General features: G+C 40.8%; 1 protein-coding gene across 7 annotated transcripts in view; it reads right to left on the bottom strand.

The window, feature by feature from the left end:
- RGL1 (ral guanine nucleotide dissociation stimulator like 1) overlaps positions 1-20,704 on the bottom strand; it is a 295,309-nt gene that overhangs the window by 88,686 nt on the left and 185,919 nt on the right. For all 7 annotated transcript variants that reach the window (XR_014816489.1, XM_003357576.6, XM_005667818.4 and 4 more), the window contains one exon: positions 5,425-5,633. Coding sequence is in view for 5 of the 7 variants with exons in the window: in XM_003357576.6 (XP_003357624.4) it covers positions 5,425-5,633 (209 nt within the window). In the remaining 2 variants the exon portion in view is untranslated. The remainder of the gene's footprint in view (positions 1-5,424; positions 5,634-20,704) is intronic.

The following is a 20,704-nucleotide window of genomic DNA, read 5'->3' as shown; positions in this document are numbered from 1 at the left end:
GCCCAAGAAATGGAAAAAAAATAATAATAATAAAAAATAAAAATAAAAAAATCAAAGCTTGACTTCAAATGTGCTTTTCTCTGGCAGGAAATGAATCTACCTTCAATGCATTCTTGACTGGTTAGGATCAGCACGTCCTATAATAACTTCATGGTGTTAATTTTACAAAGGATAAGCAGTCTACTCTCAAGAATCCAAGAGAAATCATTTTTAAAAGTCCTATCAGAACACCAGAGACCATAAACAAATCTACCACAATTTACTAATAAGAAAACGGTATAGACCTAGCTTACCTTTAGAAAAGGTAGTAAGTTCATGCAACTCAGCTGCTTACCTCCCCATTACAGTCGTTAAAACCCCCAACAACCATTTAAGAACCCAGCGTTTAAGAGAATTTGCATTTTTGGTTAAAATCAAACATTCAGCCACAAGCTCTAAGAGGGAGCAGAAAGTGGGGTGAGGAAGAAATACCCATGTTGAAGTCTGTACATGGACAAGTCCAGATTTCTACAGAGGAAGCAAAGTAATAAGATTTATTTCTCTGAATTTCTATAGACTACGTCAGTGTTTCATCTTAAGTAGTTGTCTACTTTTTTCCCCAACGTAATTATCTTTCTCAGTAGAATATTAAGCTCTCAGGGGTGGATCCCAGTTCTGCAGGGCCAGCATATGTAATTTGCAGGGTCCTTATCATATTCATAACGAATATAAATTATGCAGAGGGCACTGCAAGTGAGGGGCCCTGAAAGTTAGGTACCAGCAGCTTTGCAGTAAATTCACCACAATGGTGAGAACTTAACAAGTCTCACATTTCAGCTTCATCCATATGGTCTCTTGCAGAACACTGGGTATCTTACAGACATTCAATACGTGTGGATTCCACTCATGTCAGAATCACACAAAGGAACAGACTATGAGATTAAATTCAAGGTCGAGTCTTGGCCCATCTAAAAGGTTCAAGATATATCTTAACTCTTCATTCAGTTATCCCCGAAATTATAAAGTCAAGTTATCCCTTAAACCCAAGTTAAATGTAATTTGAATCCGTGTTGATTCTGTTCTTTAACAGCTGTCATCTAGTAATATTTTAAAAATCTAAAAATGTCTACCCACTATGATAGGAAAACAAACAGGATTTTGTGTTTAAAATCATCAAGTAAAAGCTGGATGTACATGAGTCACAGACTAAACAATCTCGTTCCTGTGTGTATGTCCACTATTTAAGATGAGTGGCTGGAGTTCACGTGTACTCCTTTGCTGACTGTGGACATCTGTGGCCTGTTATCAATGGCATTGCCCCATAAGAAGAGGTTAGCATTCCAAAGGAAACTTGTAGGAGTTTTTGATGTGTTGACCTATTTCCTGCCAATAGTTAGAATGCTGCGTCCTCTTTATAAATATGAAATAGCAAAAAGAAAAATCATATAATTCTTCAGGTCTCTTTGTAGGTGGGAGGTATTATACAAATGAACAAACTGTGAAAGAAATGATTCACTAATCCCACAGGTTTATACTCCAGGCTTAATAATTTAAGTATTGCTGGAGTTCCTGTCATGGCTCAGTGCTTAACGAATCCAACTAGGAACCATGAGGTTGAGGGTTCGATCCCTGGCCTCGCTCAGTGGGTTAAGGATCTGGCATTGCCATGAGCTGTGGTGTAGGTTGCAGACGCGGCTCAGATCCCAAGTTGCTGTGGCTCTGGTGTAGGCCAGTAGCTACAGCTCTGATTTGACCCCTAGCCTGGGAACCTCCATATGCCACAGGAGTGGGCCAAGAAATGGCAAAAAAGACAAATAATAATAATAACAACAATAATAATAATAATTTAAGTACTGCTATGCAAAAAAACTATACAACTTGTGTACCTACGCTTGTCCACCTGTGCTGAAGCCCGGATCTTAACAGGATCAATGCATAAGAAAGGGAGTTCCCGTCGTGGCTCAGTGGTTAACAAATTCGACTAGGAACCATGAGGTTGTGGGTTCGATCCCTGGCCTTGCTCAGTGGGTTAAGGATCCGGCATTGCCATGAGCTGTGGTGTAGGTTGCAGACATGGCTTGGATCCCGAGTTGCTGTGGCTCTGGCATAGGCCGGTGGCTATAGCTCCGATTTGACCCCTGGCCAGGGAACCTCCATATGCTGCCGGAGCGGCCCAAGAAATGGCAAAAAGACCAAAAAAAAAAAAAAATGCATAAGAAAGGATAGACATCTTGTGACTATTCCTGAATATGAACATGTGAATAACTGAGTCAAATGCTCTTACTCAACATGCACCTATGAGGACAATATCTTGAGAAAAACTCACTTATCAATAACCTTATTCCCACTGTAAGAGAACTTGATCGTTAGAGGCCTTTCTTAAGAGTGATAGACATGACTGCATAAAAAGAATTTTTAATGTCTTCCAAAAAAAAAACATTTGCGTACGATTTTTAAAACCAAGGGACAAATGAGGAAAAAATATTTCCAACATTTAAACAAAAAAAAAAAATAATTTTGTCAAAATATGAAATTATAATTAGATGATCAATAATTAAAAAGTCCAAAATAAAAATCCGTAAGGGATATGAAAAGAGAGTTTGCAGAAAACACACAAATGCCTAGTAAGTACTTTTAAATATGCTAATCCTCACTCATAAGTGTAAGAAACAAAAATAGAAAAACTATGAGCTACTTTTCAGTGGACAGATCCCAGTAGAGATGGTTTTGATGGGAGAGATGAAAATTCCCACAGCTGGAAGCGTGCAGGGAAAGCAAAGGAACAGACACTCCCATTCTCTCTGGACAGGAACGTGGTTGGTGCAACTTTCTGGAGGGCAGTCTGGCAGTATCTTCCACATTTTAAAATATTTATATATTTTGACCTATTAATCTTTTTTTTTTTTTTTTTTTTTTTTGTCTTTTTAGAGGTGCACCCGCGACATATGGAAGTTCCCAGGCTAGGGGTCAAATCGGAGCTACAGCTGCCGGCCTACACAACTCCAGATCCTTAAGCCACTGAGCAAGGGCAGGGATCAAACCCACATCCTCATGGTTACTAGTCAGGTTCATTACCACTGAGCCGTAACGGGAACTCCTCCGTCAGTCTTCTATGGAATTATCCTGCAGAATTCTCAAACATGTACTTAGAAAATATAAACTCAAAAGACACTCTTTGCAGGATTGTTTAAAAGATTAAAAACAGGAGTTCCCGTCGTGGCGCAGTGGTTAACGAATCCGACTAGGAACCATGAGGTTGCGGGTTCGGTCCCTGCCCTTGCTCAGTGAGTTGACGATCCGGCATTGCCATGAGCTGTGCTGTAGGTTGCAGATGCGGCTCGGATCCCGCATTGCTGTGGCTCTGGCATAGGCCAGTGACTACAGCTCTGATGCGACCCCTAGCCTGGGAACCTCCATATGCTGTGGGAGCGGCCCAAAGAAATAGCAAAAAGACAAAAAAAAAAAAAAAAAAAAAGGTTAAAAACAAACAAAAAAACTAGATCGAGCTTAACTGTCCAACCACAGAATAACCCATTGAATAAATACCGTAAATCCACTAAAAAGAATATAGTAAATCTATCTATGATTTTTAAAATAACAGTAACTTAACATTTCTTGAGCTTTCAATATGCTAGCCACTGTTCTAAGCCCTTGATATATGCTAAGTATCTTACTGAGTAAAAAAATCTCCAAGATTATTGTAGAACAAACTATGCACTATGATTCTACTTATACTGTAAATATATGATGTCATATGTAAATAAAAATATATAAATACACATGTATATACACCCAGAAAAACTGGGAATAATACAAAAGGAATGGTTTACAATTGTTATCTAGGAAGAATGGGACCGGGAATGGGACTTGGGGAATTAGAAATTTTTACTTTAATTTTTTACTTTTTATTTTCATAATTTTCTCAATTTTTGGAACTTTTCACTCTACAAGGACTATTTCTATTTTTAAAATGTTAAGATGTATTCTCTGCCTAATTAGATTATAGTCTGTTTAATTTTTTTTTCTCTCTCTCTCTCTTTCTATATATATATACTTCTTTCTCTTCTTTTCTTTTTTTTCCCATTTTTGGCTGCCCTGCGGCATATGGAGTTCCTTAGCCAGGGATCAGATGTGAGCCTTAGTTGCAACCTAAGCCACAGCTGCAGCAATGCCAGATCCTTTACCCACTGTGCCGGGCCAGGGATCGAACCTGTGTCCCAGCACTCCCAAGATGCCTGTGATCCCATTGCACCACAGCAGGAACTACTACTTCCACATGTTTTTAAAAACCTAATGTCATTTAGCAATGTGACCCACGTTAGTGTTTCTTCTTATACCCTTCTATTGTACAAGAACTTTTAACATAAGCACCTATTACTTTCAAATTTTAAAAATCTAGTAAAAAATCAATATTCACTAACTCCAACAAAAACACCCTATCTCACTTCCTTCCTGATGCAGGAAACCCCATAATACAAGGATTTAGATGAGCACTCTAACAACTGTTTGGCTGACAGTTTTCTTCCTTCCAATATCAAGTCAATTTAATAATATTTTTCAAAAACTCAAGTTTCATTATAAGTAAAACAAAAATAGGGGAAATACAACTATCAATGTGTGAATTATAATGTGCACTGTTCTAGTTATTCCATGTTAACACATGACTCAACAGAGAGTTAGGATGCTATTTATGTGCATGTACATAATGCAGATAAGACATGGTGATTATTAATACTTATCCAACAATATGATCAAGAATTCATGTTCACTAGCTGTTTCCCACTACTGACTCCATACTTGACACATTTAGCACATTTAGTCTTCTTTTTTTTTTTTAGGGCCACACCCACAGCATATGGGGGTTCCCAGGCTAGGGGTCGCATGGGAGCTATAGCTGCCGGCCTACACCACAGCCATGGCAACACGGGATCCAAGCCACATCTGTGATGTACACCACAGCTCACAGCAACGCCAGATCCTTAACCCACAGAACGAGGCCAGGGATCGAACCCAAGTCTTCATGGATCCTAGTCAGGTTCATTACCACAGGAGCCACAACAGGAACGAACTCTAAGCACATTTAATTCTTACAACAACCTAGTAAGATTCCTGGTTAATGGATTATTTACTGGAATTATATTATAAAAATATGGAGAAAATTTTAGAGTGGCAAGTAGTAAGTGAAATCTATAAAAAGCTGAAACTAGATTTATATGTACTCCTACCTCTTTGATAGATTTTTATGAGATAGTTTTCCCAGAAATAGACTGAGAAGAGACTCCTGAATAATCGTCATGCCTTTTGTTCCAAAGGTCATTCCTTGCGCTTCATCCTTCCTCATACATCTCTCTCAGCACACCAACCACAGGGATCCAGAACCTTCTGCCCCCACTCTGCACACAGCCTGACATTTCTGTCCCCTCTCACACACCTTCAGATCCTTACCTGTCCAGCAGCAGCTCCAGCACTTCTTTAGTGGAGGCGAAACCTCTATATGTTGACAGGAAGATGCTGATATAGGTAAAGTCATTGTCCCCAAAAGCTGTCAGCAGGTTCTCCACGAGCTTCTCCAAGGTGCCAGCTTTTATGGTCCTGATCTTACAGGTCTCATACTGACTGACGGTATGTCCCGGAGGCAGCTGGTCCCCTTCAACCTGCATGATAAATTCATGATTACAATCAGGATGAATGACTCCCTAAAGCAAAGCGGAAAACACTCAAGTAGTTGAAGCATAACCCGTCATGTTTTCCTTTGCTCTTATTTGATTTTTCTACCAGTCAGGGAAGGCCATCCTCTCACCTGTGAGTGGGGCAGGGTGGGATGGTGGTAGAGACGTGTGGCGGCAGGTGGTATGTGTGTTCCCTTCTTCTCTGGAAGCAGAGGTATTACTTCCTAAGGGCTGCATCTGCTTCTACTTGCTTCCCTACCAAGAACTGGGTTGCTGGCATATTCTGTCAAGAATGTTTTCTATGACCCCAGGATCTAGCTGAGCAAATGCTGTCAATCATTGCCTTTGTATTGTTCCATGCTAAGTTTGCAAACTCATTCTCAAAGACAGCCCCTACCAGGGTGTGCTGGAACCAATCCACGCTGGCTTGGGAGAGCTGAATGTTAAATTTTTACATTTGTGTGAGCTGGCTGACATCATGTTGATAGCTTGAAAAAAGAATCAGCCATAGGAGGAATATGTTCTCCACAGACATTCAGGGAAATCTGACCATGACCTGATGTTCTTCAGTCTACGGGAGGCAATACGCTTTCTGATTCAATATCATCAGTTGGCTGAGAAGTGAATGTGCCAAGCAGACCTTGGGTAATTTTTGATGAGCAATGGAAAGGGTAGGTGAAAGCATGACCCTTGCCTTCCACAGATTTGCAAGGTACAAGAGAAGACATTTAATCAGGAAAAGCAGCTATCACAGGAAAACTGGGAATAACTGGGTAGACATAATTCACCTCGAAGACATAAAGCACAATACATAAGAACTGATTAGTGATAAAATCTGTGAGGCTTACAAATTGACTATGGGAGTTCCTGTTGCAGCTCAGCAGGTTAAGAACCCAGCTAGTATCCATGAGGATGTGGGTTCCATCCCTGGCTTCACTCAGTGGGTTAAGGATCCGGCATTGCCCAAGAGCTGTGGTGCTGGTTGCAAATGCAGCTTGGATCTAGCATTGCTGTGGCTGTGGCGTAGGCTGGCAGCTGCAGCTCCAATTTTCAACCCCTAGCCTGGGAACTTCCATATGCTGTGGGTGTGCCCCTTAAAAAAAAAAAAATTGACTATGAAGAAAGAGAATTAAACTGAAGAAAAATATGCATGCCTTACATTCTACAATAAACCTGTGCCTAACACATTACATAGTGATGCAATTTTCAAAGTTAACCTGTCCTTCCTAGGCACTAGGGGAGACCAACCTACAGAGAAGATCTTTTTCTAAAGCAAATACTCATTCTAAGTGATGAAAGCCATCACCAGGTGATGTCTCTGAATTCTATGTCTGAATTGTTTTAGATCAGATTTTCCTAAATGGAAATTATCAGACATGTGAAAATTAAAGAAAAGGAGCAAATGAGAGAGAACCAGATCTCTAAATGATGATATGGAGCTTCCTACGTAGCATGCTTGCTGCTTCTTCACCTGGCCTGCCTGAAATTAAACCACTGGAAGGAAAATAGCAGGCAAGATTGCTTTTCGTGAGACCAAAATGGAGACAACCCCTTGAAGAAGGGGCTTAGACCAGCTTAACATCATCGTGGTTAACTGCCAGCAGGAATTAATATTAAGACTCCAGCCTATGTGATGGATGACTTGATTTCTTTTTTTAATTTTTGAAAGATACTTTTTCTTCACTAAGGCAAGAGTTCTGCTTCAGGAGAAATATCAAATGTTTCTTTAGGCCTCTTAGGCCTGCTGACTCAGATCATGGCCTAATGATTATTCTTAAATACTCTGTATATAGCTTTAGAACAGGCCTGATAGTAGCCATCTGTCTCCCAGGAGCTTCTTTAACTCAACAAAGGAACAACAAAGGAAAAAGATACGTGGTTTCAAAGCCGATTTATGTTTCTAATTCCTTGCTACAGTGTTGTCCTAAGGGTGTGCAATAAAGCACCAGATCCAAAGGTCCTGTGGTCAAGTTTGGGGGCTATAGAGTGAAAGCCCAATCGATTTCTTTCCTGAAGAATTTCTTAAAGTCTTTAATAAGCTAACATGTTATGAAACTCCAAGAGAAGGTTTACGACATTTCCTAATGGGCTTCCCTTGAGTCTCAGAGCCTCCTGCATTACATTAGAATGAACCCATTTTGGAAAATGTTAGCTTCGTAAGTCACTCTGATGTGTTTAAAATTTAATTCACATTTGCCATTGTTCATTTAAAGACAAGTCAAAACATTATAAAATAAAATGCCAGTTTTTATCTTCAAGCATTTATATTCCTTCAATCTCTTTTTTAATACCAAAATTTCAGGATATTCTGTGTGTTCTACTTTGTCACCTCAAAAGATCTGGTCAAAATAATTATCATCCTGATAATACTAACAAGCAGTTAATTAAACATACCTCAATGTCAAATGCTACCAACAGCAACCAAAAGGACTTCTCAATTTCTATGGATATTCGAGTGCTGGTTCTAAATCGAGCTTCCTTACCTGATGACAATGTCAAGGTTCCCTTACTGAACAATTTCCTAAGTGGATGATTCTCATTTTACTCACAATGCAAATTCCACTTTAAATCTTTTCTTACTGAAAGCACGACTATTTAAAAGAGCTAATTTTTTCCTAAGCATTGATGTAGCCAAAAATTCAAACACAGAGAAAAACGCTTGTCAAAGACCCTGATGAAGTGGGTCCCTTTTCCTGCCAGAAAGCAGTTTTGGCGGGAAGCCAAGGTTCTCCCTTGGGAATGGAATCCTGTTCCTCGTTAACCCAGTCGCTTCCTTTTAGTCCTCCTTTTCTTCTGAGAAAGATCTCAGTAGGCTTGCCTAACCTCCGTAAGTGCCTTTCGCGGTTTCTGTTCCTCAGTGTTTGCATCTGTACCTTAGGAAGAACTATGTTGGAGCTAACAGAATGGCTAAAGAAATATTTTGAATATTTGTACTTTAAATTTTTTTTCCTCTAAATGCAATGAATGAGCATTAATACCAGCATCATAAAATGAAATACAGGAATTGCTCTGATCCCTAAAAATCATCCTCACAGAAATGAACAATTCACATTAAGGTGCCACAGCACATGCTTAATATCATTTTCTGCACATTGGCTAATAAGCACCCCGATATCTATTCACTACAGCAAGGGGACAACCAGATTTTCTGATGATGAGTTTTCATGTACCAGCATTCAAACAAAATACATTGGTGGGGGGAATAAAAATTTTGTTAATTACCTGCTTGTTATTGAAATTGAAGGACAAAACTACACAAACGTAAAACAGGAAAAATATCCTATGCCTTAGGGTCAGACTGGGGAAGCTAAAATTTTAGCTTCGTTTTTGTAACAAAATATTTAATAGTTACATGATCTTTTCAAGAGACCTTAGGATCTGTTTTTGTTTGTAATATCTCAATACCTTTGAACTCTAGTAAAAAAGAAGAATTGGAAGAGGTGGGGAGTGGGGCGGGGGGAGCCTTGGCAAACAAGTGTTTAATAAGCCAGACTCAGAGAGCAAGAGGGCTGAGCCTATCCTCTGGGTGAGCACGCTAACAGGAAACAGCTCAATCTGGATTGAATCAGAGACCATCGCCTTACTGACAACATCATGATACCGAGGCCACAAAAATGCTTCATGATTGTTTTTCTGGCCAATCCCTCTGCCATTAGAATTCAGCTTTTCTTAAGAGAACATGTCTGACTCCTAGGGGGCAAACATCTAAAACCCTGCCCAACTGTCCCAGCCGTGGAATTTCCATAATTACCGATTTTGACATGAGGGGGACAGGAGAAAGAGAATGTGAGAGATGAAATGTGCCATATTTCAATTCTGTTTCCAGTCATTGAGAAATAGACTCTTTCACCTTCTAAAACATAAACTGTTCACAACTTGAGTGTTTCTGATTTGAAGGGAAAAAAAATTCCCTTCAATCAAAATAATCCTTTAGTCATTTGATACTTTAACAGGGAAAGTGTTAAGTAAACAACCTCATTAGATTGGAGACAGTATGAAGCCCTTCTCCAAGCCATGCTTAATCTTCAATACATCAGTCCTCCAGCATCCTGGCCCGAGCAGAAATGTAAATAATGAGCTCTTCCAGTCATTACTCCCTTAGAAAATCTAAAACCCAGACCCAATGTTTTACAGACTGTTAGAATAGGAGTTCCAATTGTGGCTCAGCGGGTTATAAACTTGATTAGCATCCATGAGGATGCAGATTCTACCCCTGGCTTCACTCAGTGGGTTAAGGATCTGGCGTTGCCGTGAGCTGTGGTGTAGGTCGCAGACGTGGCTTAGATCCTGTGTTGCTATGGCTCTGGTGTGGGCTGGCAGCTCTGCAGCTCCAATTCAGCCCTAAGCCTGGGAGCTTCCATATGCTGAGGGTACAGCCCTAAAAAGCAAAAAAAAAAAAAAAAAAAAAAGAATAGCATGTTGCTGCTGTATAGCACAGGGAATTCTATCCAATATTCCCTGATAATCTATATGGGCAAAGAATCTGAAAAAGAATGAATGTGTGTGTATGTATAACTGAATTACTTTGTTGTAAAAGCAGAAATTATCACAACATTGTAAATCAACTGTACTTTAATAAAACTTTAAAAATAATTTTTTAAAAAAAGGATAACACATTCATATCTCTATATTCATTCCAAACACCAAAGGTATTTTTTGTCTTTTTTAAGGGCCATACCTGCAGCATATGGAAGTTCCCAGGCTAGCAGTCAAATCAGATCTACATTGCCGGCCGACGCCACAGCCACAGCAATGCCAGACCCAAGCCACATCTGTGACCTATGCCGCAGCTTGTGGCAATGCCGGATCCTTAACCCACTGAGCAAGGTCAGGGATTAAATCCTCATGGATACTAATCAGGCTCTTAACCTGCTGAGCTGCAAAAGGAATTTCCCACGCACACACCGAAGGTAATTTTATATTCCCTCTTCAAATGCCCTATAACCACCACAGTATAGGAAATGCCATGAAATGGCTCAGAGATAAGCTATGATCATCTATACACCAAATATGCATAGATTAAATGTCCTTGCCCATGCAAAGGAAAAACATGTGTATGTAATGGCACGGCCCTGGCATTAAAGGCAAGGCCAGTGCATCTGAGTATAGACAGCTATTTACACAGGGACACTCAGAGCGTAAATCACAGGCTATACAAACCCCTAGGGCACGTGATACCACACTCAGCGTGAGCTTCTGCGTCATGTGAACTTCCACTTTGGGTGTCAACTAACTTTTTTTGCTAGGTTAGGGTTGCCAAGATGCCTAATTAAATTTTAATTTCAGAAAGATAATAAGTAAGTGAATAATTTGGAAACATAAGTATGTCCCATGCAATATTTAGAACCTACTCATACTGGAAAATTATTTGTTGTTTATCAGAATTTTCAAATTAACTTGGCATCCTATAGTTTCATTTGCTAAGTCTGGCAACCCTATGCTAAGCGCATATAAAGAGTACAGAATGGATCTCTCATGTATTTGTCTATCTATTCAGCCACACACTAATGAAACAGTACCATACACCAGGCACTGCACAAGGCAGGACAGATAGAAATGTAAATAGTATGAGTTCCAACACCCAGGGTGTTCAGTCAGACTGAGGAAACAGACATAAAAGAAACTGCTATAACACAATGTGAATAAAATGGCAGAGAGATAGGCAGATATCCTGGAAGAACCAGGAGGGACCCAACACAGAGACAGCATCTGATAGCGACTAGAAAGATAATGGTGCCACCCATATGAAAGGAAATTGAGGAAGGGAAGCCAGATTTTTGTGGAGCAGAGGCACTGAATTCTACTTTAGACATGTAGAAGTTGAAGTATCTTTGGGATTTTCCAATGGGACAGTCCAATAGGCAGTCAGAATCCAAAAACTGGGAAGAGGGGTCTAAGATAGAGATATGTAGGAGTTGCATCAATTAAAACAGCTTCACTCATCCAGGCAGAGTGTGTAGAATAGTGGCAGTAGAGGGCCAAGGATGGCATCTGGAAGAATATCCAAATTAAAAGGGTTCCAAGAATAAAGATGGCAAGCAATGCAGAAGAAGCACCTGCACATGTGGCAAATTTACACTCACCTGATCTCTGGTAGCACTTGTGGGCAGAGAACCCAGGAGAATGCTTCACTGCCAGACTCACACATATGCCAACACATGCACCTTCCATCTAATCATGCAAACACATCCAGGTCTAGCCAGCAGTGTGTTGGAGCCAGCCTGCCCTGCTTGTAGGAGCCAACTGCACACATTCCTCTATTCTATGTTCAACAACATCAGGTTGGTATTGCCAACCTGCCCGTGGTGGAAATATTTACATCATGGAAATTGGCGAGATGGCTACAAACTGGGGCTTTTGGACCTGGAGAGCTAATTTACCACCACACCATCGCCTAGGTGTCTCTCTCAGATCATGGCAATGGTAAATTCAAGAGAGATGTCATACTGGTAGAACCTTCTTCTCTTTCTGTGTCCACTCCTGTTAAGGCACTTGTGTTGTCCCCATGATGTTTGACCCCATAGAAGATGGAAAATTATGCCTCTGAACTAAGAAAAAAGTAGGTATGTAAAGGAAGATGAGGTAGAGAAGCATGTCCCTGATAAATGAATGTGCTCTTAAAAAAACTACAAGATCCCCAAGAGTTGACTTTGCGTGAAGCCACATGTTGGGATGTGGTCAGATTGCTATGACAAGGACCCTTCATCCTCAGGAAAATGCTGAGAGCTGTAATAACAAACAAGGAGCAGTGTTTTATCAGAGAGAAATCCCAGTCCCTTCCGCCATCCTGTCTCAGCAGGAGTTCCCAGAACACCCCCCTAGAGAACTCAGAACTCTCCGAGGGGAAGCAGGAAGTTGTGTTTTCCATTCCCAAAAAAATGGCCATTCTCCTGGCTGTGAATCTGCTCTGCCCAGTGTTCATAAGACTGGATCTTCCCTGACTCAACCCCCAACTGCTGGGGTTCTGGTCCTCCTTGATGGATTCCAAAGTCTTTAAGGAGGCAGATTCAAAAATTAAGTGGATTTAAGGGAGGCTGCTGACTATGTTTTTCAAATGCAATGATTTCATTCTATGCTACCTTTCTGCTTAACACTCAGGATGCTGATGATTAAGAGGTTATGAATTCAACCAGCTTCTGTTTCCATTTCTGAGGCCAATTTACTATGGGACTTAGGGCAGTAAGTTAAAGTTTCAATGTCTTGGTCATCGACTTTGCAAAATGAAGAAATCATATGCTATTCGGGGAAGTTCAAGAATTTAGACTTACGGCGGGGGAAGGGAGGTTTGCACCAAAATAGTCTGTGCTGCATGTGCCAAATTACATCACAAATCGTCACACATGGTTGTTAGTATCCAGAGTGAACAGAGTTGCAAAATTGGCAATGCCCTCCTTTCTGTCACATTCAGACCTCAAATGCTCAAGGTCTTCCTATCCTGAGGTCACAGGTTAACAGGCACCCTGGCTTTCTGGAATTCATTCTGTTTTTTTTTGTGCAGCCCAGCCAACCTCTGAAAAGGTCAGCAGGGGTAGCAGCTTCTGTGTGACCTAATAGTCTCTGTGAATGAAGCCTCCGATGAATGGAAAGGCTTCCTCACAGCCCAGAAGCTTTCCCGGCCCATCAGAAGACCCCAGTCAGTTCCACATGTAAAGGGTCCCTTCACCAATCTTTGGGGGAGCAGAGGGTGGCAGCTGCCTGATGTTTCCCAACTCAGTCATTAGTAGGAGTCTTCTTCTGCACACCACATTAGGAAATCTCTTATCCTGGAGTTCCCGTCGTGGCTCAGTGGTTAACGAATCTGACTAGGAACGATGAGGCTGCGGGTTCGATCCCTGGCCTCGCTCAGTGGGTTAAGGATCTGGCGTTGCCGTGAGCTGTGGAGTAGGTCACAAACACTGATCTGGCATGGCTGTGGCTGTGGTGTAGCCCAGCAGCAACAGCTCCGATTAGACCCCTAACCTGGGAACCTCCTTATGCCACAGGTGTGGCCTGAAAAAGACAAACAAACAAAAAAAGAAATCTCTTATCCTCCCCACTTTCCTATGGGATTAGTTCAGTTTTAAGCTAAGTAAACATTTAGCTCCCACTATTATCATCACCTATTACAATAGAGGCATAAAAATCAAGTCCCACTATCAGAATGCCAGTAAACTCATTACTCCCCTGGATTTCAGAATTCAAGGAATGACTCTACCCAGCTTGCTCCTTTCCCCTCCAAAACTAGATCCTCTAAAGCCTATGTGGAGTTACACATTCAAATGTAAAACTGAACTTTGCAGTTGTCACAAAGCTCTGGGGCACAGAGCCTCTGGTAAGCACTTTATCCCTGAGCACTGCGTTTGGCACAGGTAATATTCCTAGTAGAGCATGGGTTTGTAGAACAGGCTCCCTACAGAGTAAGAAGGTATCTTTGAAGCTACCATCAGGTGATCCATTCTAGGGCAAGGTATGAAGGACAATTTCATTTTTCTTGAGTCCATCTCTCTGGAAGATACACTGAAGCCAACTGGCTTTTTAAAAAATAGGTTTGCCTCTTCATAAGCTGAAAATTAATTCTAAGAAAACTGTGCTAATGCCACAAATAAAAAGGAAGAGGACATTAGCAGTTATTTATTGAGCCTCTACAGGTTCAGTCTTTACTATAAATCGTTGGTATAAGAATGATTCTCACTTTACTTAAGGACACTGAGTTTTAAGGAGGGGTCTTACCCAAAGTGAGCCAGCCAATTGGCCTAAGTGACAGAGTCAGGATATAAAACCGGCCCCATCTTTCCACTGCGGTATGTTGCATTAAAACGTAAAGTGACACACTGACACAGTATTGGGTATTCAATTTCCTTATTTGTACACCCAAGACTATCAGAACTCAATAGCCCAGAATCTCCATACTTCATAGGACTACTGTAAGAAAGAGAGAAAATTAGATAAACAGATCTGAAGGTATCTTGAACAGTTCCAAGAACTACCGGGGATTCTACAGAAAAAAGAAAATATTGTACATAACACTAAAATCCTTCTCTTTTCACTTTCCCCTACGCCAATTACCCTCATCAAAAGTTAGATCTTATTACATCAAATATTCTCTGGTATTATCCCTCTTACTTCCTGACATCGACTGAAATCTCCAACACCTAAAGATAAAAAGATAGCGTTGCAGGGTTTAATGACCTTCCTGGAGGAAGACAAAATACCTCCTCCCCGCCATTATCACAATTTCTTAAATGTGTAAATTAAGTCTAAGAAAGATGAATGTCTTTATTCACGGCTCAAAAGAAGCCAAGAGAACAATGTCAGGAAGTTGTATGAGAAGCTATCGGAGGATACAGTGTACGATCCCGTGGGGGAAGAGGGAGACGCTCACGGTCTGCTCTGATTTCCAGATTATTAATTTTCCCATCTGTCAGGTTTATACACCTCTCTACTCATGAGACAATCTCCTTCTATTTTTAGAAAGAAAGGAAAATGAGAGCAAAACGACAATACGACTGAATAGGCGATATAGCCAAACAGAGTGGTAGTTTGTAAAGGACGACACTTAATAAAAAAATAAATGGAGGAGAGGGCAGAGTATAGAACGAACTGACGCCTGGCAAAAATGGAGATCCACTTTCCCCGGGCAAAGAGAAACTTTTGAAAAGGGAGCTATTTTGTTCACCAGATTTGAACGTGTCAAAACCATATGTAAAAAATGAGGCGTGTCAGTTATAAAGAAAATATTTACCTTCTTAATGATATGCTCATCATTCCCATGGCTCATGACCCTCTCTTGATGGCAGTTAGTAAAAACAACATTAAGAGCTTCCGTTGTGCCAAAAAAAAAAAAACCCAAATGAGAGGCTAAGGGAATCTATAAAAGAAATGAAGGACTATATTCTTTTAAAACTAGCAGTAGAGATTATAATATGACTGTGAATTTTTTCATTTGGTGGCGTGGAAGGAAAGACATGTAGAGCTTAACACTAGGGAATATTTAACAGATTAAATAAATGCCAGACGAATAAGCAGCGGCCGTACAGATAGAATTCAGAACTGATGGGGACAAAAGTCTCTTGCAACCCTGAGATTCAACAATAAGGAGGGCACAGAATTAGATTCTGCTTCTATTTCCAGGTCTATTAATCTTCAAATATCTGACAGTGCCTTCTGCTTATCTTACTGGTGGGCTAGATTAACTTTCTCGTTTGACTGTTTTTGTTATTTCCTAAACATACCTGAGTGGATCTATTAATTAGCAAACATTTGTTGTCCCTACTATGTGACTGCTGAAAGCCGAGGTAATAGCGGAGAACCAGCCCGACAAGACGCCAGCTCACACAGATAAGTCCCCCTCTCCTCCAAAGGAGGACAATGCAGATGCATGAGCCGTCTTGTCTGGACCTGGGCTTGTCTTATGGAGCCCATTCCCTGGAGTCAGAGTCTTCAAATGACCCAACCCTGAGAGCTGAAAGCTGCTCCGCAAGGAATACCATAGAGATGTGGCATGCAAAGAGATACAAGCTATGGCTATACAAAGAGCAACTCTTTCTAATCAATGCCATGTAACTATAAATAGTAATTGAAGATGGAACCATTGACCAAACTGAAATAAATATATACAGTCCTTAGCTGTGGCATCTCTGTGACACCTCCAGTGGGGCTTTGCTAACAGACCAACAGACTGTATCATTCATTTGTATAGAGCAAATCAGTTTTACCTTTAACCAACGGAACTATTCAACGTCATAAAAGCAACAAATCAGAATGTTCAGAAAAGGTTCTGAAGTTTTAGTTATAGTAGTTTGAGTTTCTGAATGTAAAATATTTTAAGATTTTTTGGTATCAATGTCACCAAAAACATTATACATTTTGGAATTCATTTGTCCGTCACCTTGAACACTCTAAGCAGTTTTCAAGAGAATCGCCTAAGATGCTGCATAAAATCACTGATTCCTGAGTTCATATTCCAGAGATTCTTATCAGCTGACCTAAACTAAAACCAAGGGATCTGCATTGTAGTCAGAATTCCTAGTAATTTTACTACTGGTAATTTTATTTTTTTGTTTTGTTTTTGTTTTTTGGGGGGGTGGTTTGGGGGGGGAGTTGGGTTTTTTTTTGTTTTTGCTTTTTAGGGCTGCACTCGCAGCAAATGGAGGTTCCCAGACCAGAGGTCAAATCGGAGCTACAGCTGCCGGCCTACACCACAGGCCCAGCAACATCAGATTCGAGCCACATCTGTGACCTACACTACAGCTCACGGCAATGCCAGATCCTTAACCCAGTGAGTGAGGCCAGGGATTGAACCTGCAACCTCGTGGTACCTAGTCGGATTCATTTCTGCTGATCCACGATGGGAACCCCACTCCCAGTAATTTTAAATGCAAAAGAACTCTTGATTACCCTTTGAGAAATATTGTTCTTGACAATGCAAAAACCAATGAGAGGTAAGATTTGCTGAAGGGATAAAGAAGTTGATTAACCAATATAAGCTTCGACAAAGTCATGTGACTTCTCTAAGTCTTAGTTTCTTCATTTGTAAACTGGGAGCAGTATTACCTTTACCTGCCTTTACTCACCTTGATACTGCAAGGATGATTCAAAAAAACATGTGGGATAAGCTTTGAACTGCTTGAGATGAAATAACTACATTAATAAACTAAGGTATTATTAACACTCACTCAATGGCCTGAGATACTTTCAAGCAAACAATGTGATCTTAGGTGGTTATGCTATGAAATTCAATGGGTTTTCCTACAAGAAGGGAAGGAAAGACTAGTCCACAGTTTACTTCTATCCTCATTACTCTCCCTGATGATCAAGCCAATGAAAACGCATTGGCATGTACCTCTCGTGGTACCCCTGTGGAACTGGCACTATGGACTCCTCTCTGGAATGCTCTGCCCCTTTCGCTTATGAGCAATACTTTCTCAACAACAACTGATCAATAATTCTATGCACTTTATATGGATCCCATAATAACCTTATAGAGCCAATAAATTTCTTATCCCCATTTTACAGATATTTTACAGAAAATTGAAGCCCAGAGAGGCTGACTTGTCCCAGGGTGCACAGCTAAAAAGTATCCAAAGCCAGGATTCAAATCCAAGTGGGCTGGACCCACTGTCACCCTTACCCAGAATGCTACTTCATTTCTTTCAAGGTTCTCCTGTGATTCTGCAGGCTGATCACTAGTTCCTGATCCCTCACTTCTCATCACTATGGAAACCTTTCCAATCTCAAGTCTCTTTTCTTCTTAGTCTATATAGTCTTTCTGGCCACCCCATACATACATCACCCCCACCAGTCTCACCTACACAAACAGTATAATATCTCCACTTCTTACTTTTCCTCTAAATTCTACACCTGAATTTCTAATTACCACACATCTACCTGGATAATCCATAAGAAACTCTAACACAACATGAACAAAAATAAACTCATTCCTCCTAAATCTCACCCCTTCACTAGTTTCTGACTGAGTTAATGATCCAAGTCATAAACCTACAAACCGTCTTTATTCTCACCCTATCTCCCTCTCACCTCCAAAACCCAACCTATCCCATTCCCTAAATATCTCTCTGTTCTATTCTTCCCCTCCATCTGCACTCTTACCTTAATTGAGATCTCATTTCTTAACTGTGTACATGTAAGAAGAAGAAGCACTTGAGTTCCACTTGCCTCTAGCCTTGCTAAAATCATCTTTCTAAAGCACAAATTCCAGTGTTAGAATTAAGTTCGAGTATCTACCAAAGCTAAAGGTGCCTGTCTTATGACTCAGCTATTCTATTCCTAAAAGCTATTATGAGTATTATGCCCACCGAAACACATGGGCAGGCACATTTATAGCAGTTTTAGTTATAAAGGCCACACACCCTTCCACAGTGCATTGTAAGCATTTGTTTACTTACAGGCATCCTCCACAAGACTGTAAAATCATTTAAAGGTGAAGACCAGTCATAGTTATATTTATAGCTCCAGAAATTAGTCTATAAACACATCAATAAGTGCCTCAAGAATATTAATTAAATAAACATGGCTTTAAGATAAAAATGAGTTTTTTAATCTAATGAATCTAATGACACCATGTTCCCTAAGGGAACTTTTTTCCTGATGCTTCTAAACTTAGTCAAATTAAAAAGTCAATACACATACACAAGAAAAGTCTGTACATACACATTTGCATGTACACTGCTTGGCCATCACTTCTTAGCTGGACTGCTAAAGTACACCTTTTTAAATTGTTCTTATGGCCAACCACAGCAATCTTTTAGAGACACAAATCAGATGGTGTGACTCCCCTGCTTAGGGCCTTCTTGCTTCCCTAACGCTTGGAACAATATGCAGACTCTACCGTGGCTCATGAGGCCCTTCCTGCCTACCTCCTCGACCTCACCTCCACAACCCCCCCCTCCCTCCACAACCCCCCCCTCCCTCCACAACCATCCCCTCCCTCCACAGGCCTCAGCCACACCAGTCTTCTTTCAGAGCTTAAAATGAAGCAAGCTCATTCACGCCTAGTGATTTTTTGCATTGATTCCTTCTGCCTAACATACTGCTCGGCCAGATTTTCCTGAGGTGGGTCCTTCCCCCTCATTCAGTTTTGATCAGGTGGCATCTCCTCAGATGAACCATCGAGACCCTCCCTCTAGTGTCTCACTGCCCAGCCTCCCCTGCCAGGCCGGATCACATTATCTAAGTTCATTGCTTTATAGCCCTGACTTGTTTGCATGTTTGCTGTCTATAAATCCTGCAGCAGTAGAGTTCTTATCTGCCTTGTTCATTACCATATCCCTGGGGTAGAGAATAATGTCTAACACACAGCAAGTGCTCAATAAATGTTTGCTGTAATGAGTGAAAAATCAATGTAATTAAACTGCCTATTATTTACAAATCTGAATGAAGGGCTTACTAAAGAAACTCCACAGATCTACTGAAAAATGGAAAGCTCCATCCTTGGAACTGAACATCTTGGACAAACAAAGTAAACTGATTCTATCGCTTCAGAGCAGTTGAGAGCTGAAGATAATTTTTCCAAATGACTATGAGCATTTTCTTAAGTTTCAATTAATTCTATACTTGGTTATCATAACAATTACTGCAGTCATGGGGTTTATTCTCCAGAATTCCTTTTCCATCAAGATGGAGATGCTGAAGCAAACTCCACACAACAAAGGTCTCTCCTTCACTGCCCTCATTGTTCTATCAGACATAAATGCTACTGAACCAAATGCCTGCTTTGAAAACAGAGTGGGCATGTGCTCTTGTTCTGACTTCTTCCAACTCCAAGGGGGAGTATGAGAGGAAATGAATACACGAGCTGATCAACAAGCTACATAACGTAAGTATAAATGCATTGCAAGAAGTTTACTTATGAGGCGCTGCACGACCAAGACGCTTCCAGTACTTGCAACGTGAAAGACATGGTATAACGTAAGGTCTTCATTTGAAGACTTTTAACTCCCCTTTCTCCCCTGCCAGGTTCTAAGCCTTGAACACTAAGGACACTGAGGTCTCTGAATTTATACTAAGGGGTTTTCTTTCTTTTTGGGAGGGGGGTTGTTTGTTTCCTTGCTTGCTTTTTAGGGCCACATCTGTGGCACATGGAAGTTCCCAGGTGAGGAGTGGAATCGGAGCTGCAGTTGCCATCCTATGCCACGGCAACACGGGATCTGAGCCATGTCTGTCACCTACTCTGCAGCTCACAGCAATGCTAGATCTTTAATCCACTGAGAGGGGCCGGGGATCAAACCTGCATCCGCATGGATACTAGTCAAGTTCATTACCCCTAAGCCACAATGGGAACTTCTGTAATAAGTTTTTATTACTGAAACAAATAAATGTTCTAATGTCTCATTCTAGAATGCTAAGCGAGGGTATTTTCCACCTTATAACGAGGTTCCCTTGCTACCCTGTCACTAAACCTTCTTCAGTGGCAGTCCCAGAGCAATTCTTCTTGACCACAAATCCTACTGCCATGCATTTATTTATTCAGAAATATTTAATGAGCTTTTACTGTGTTCAAGGCACGATAAGACACTGCAGAGACAGCAGTGAACACAGACACAGACCCTATCCTCATG

The sequence above is a fragment of the Sus scrofa genome, chromosome 9, assembly GCF_054392235.1.
Source record: "Sus scrofa isolate SSC_HxYL_T2T_F1_AM1 chromosome 9, Sscrofa_HxYL_maternal_Yorkshire_Landrace_v2.0, whole genome shotgun sequence".
NCBI classification, from domain to species: Eukaryota; Metazoa; Chordata; class Mammalia; order Artiodactyla; family Suidae; genus Sus; species Sus scrofa.
The sequence above is the reverse complement of the archived record's forward strand: the minus strand, read 5'-3'. Positions and strand labels throughout refer to the sequence as shown.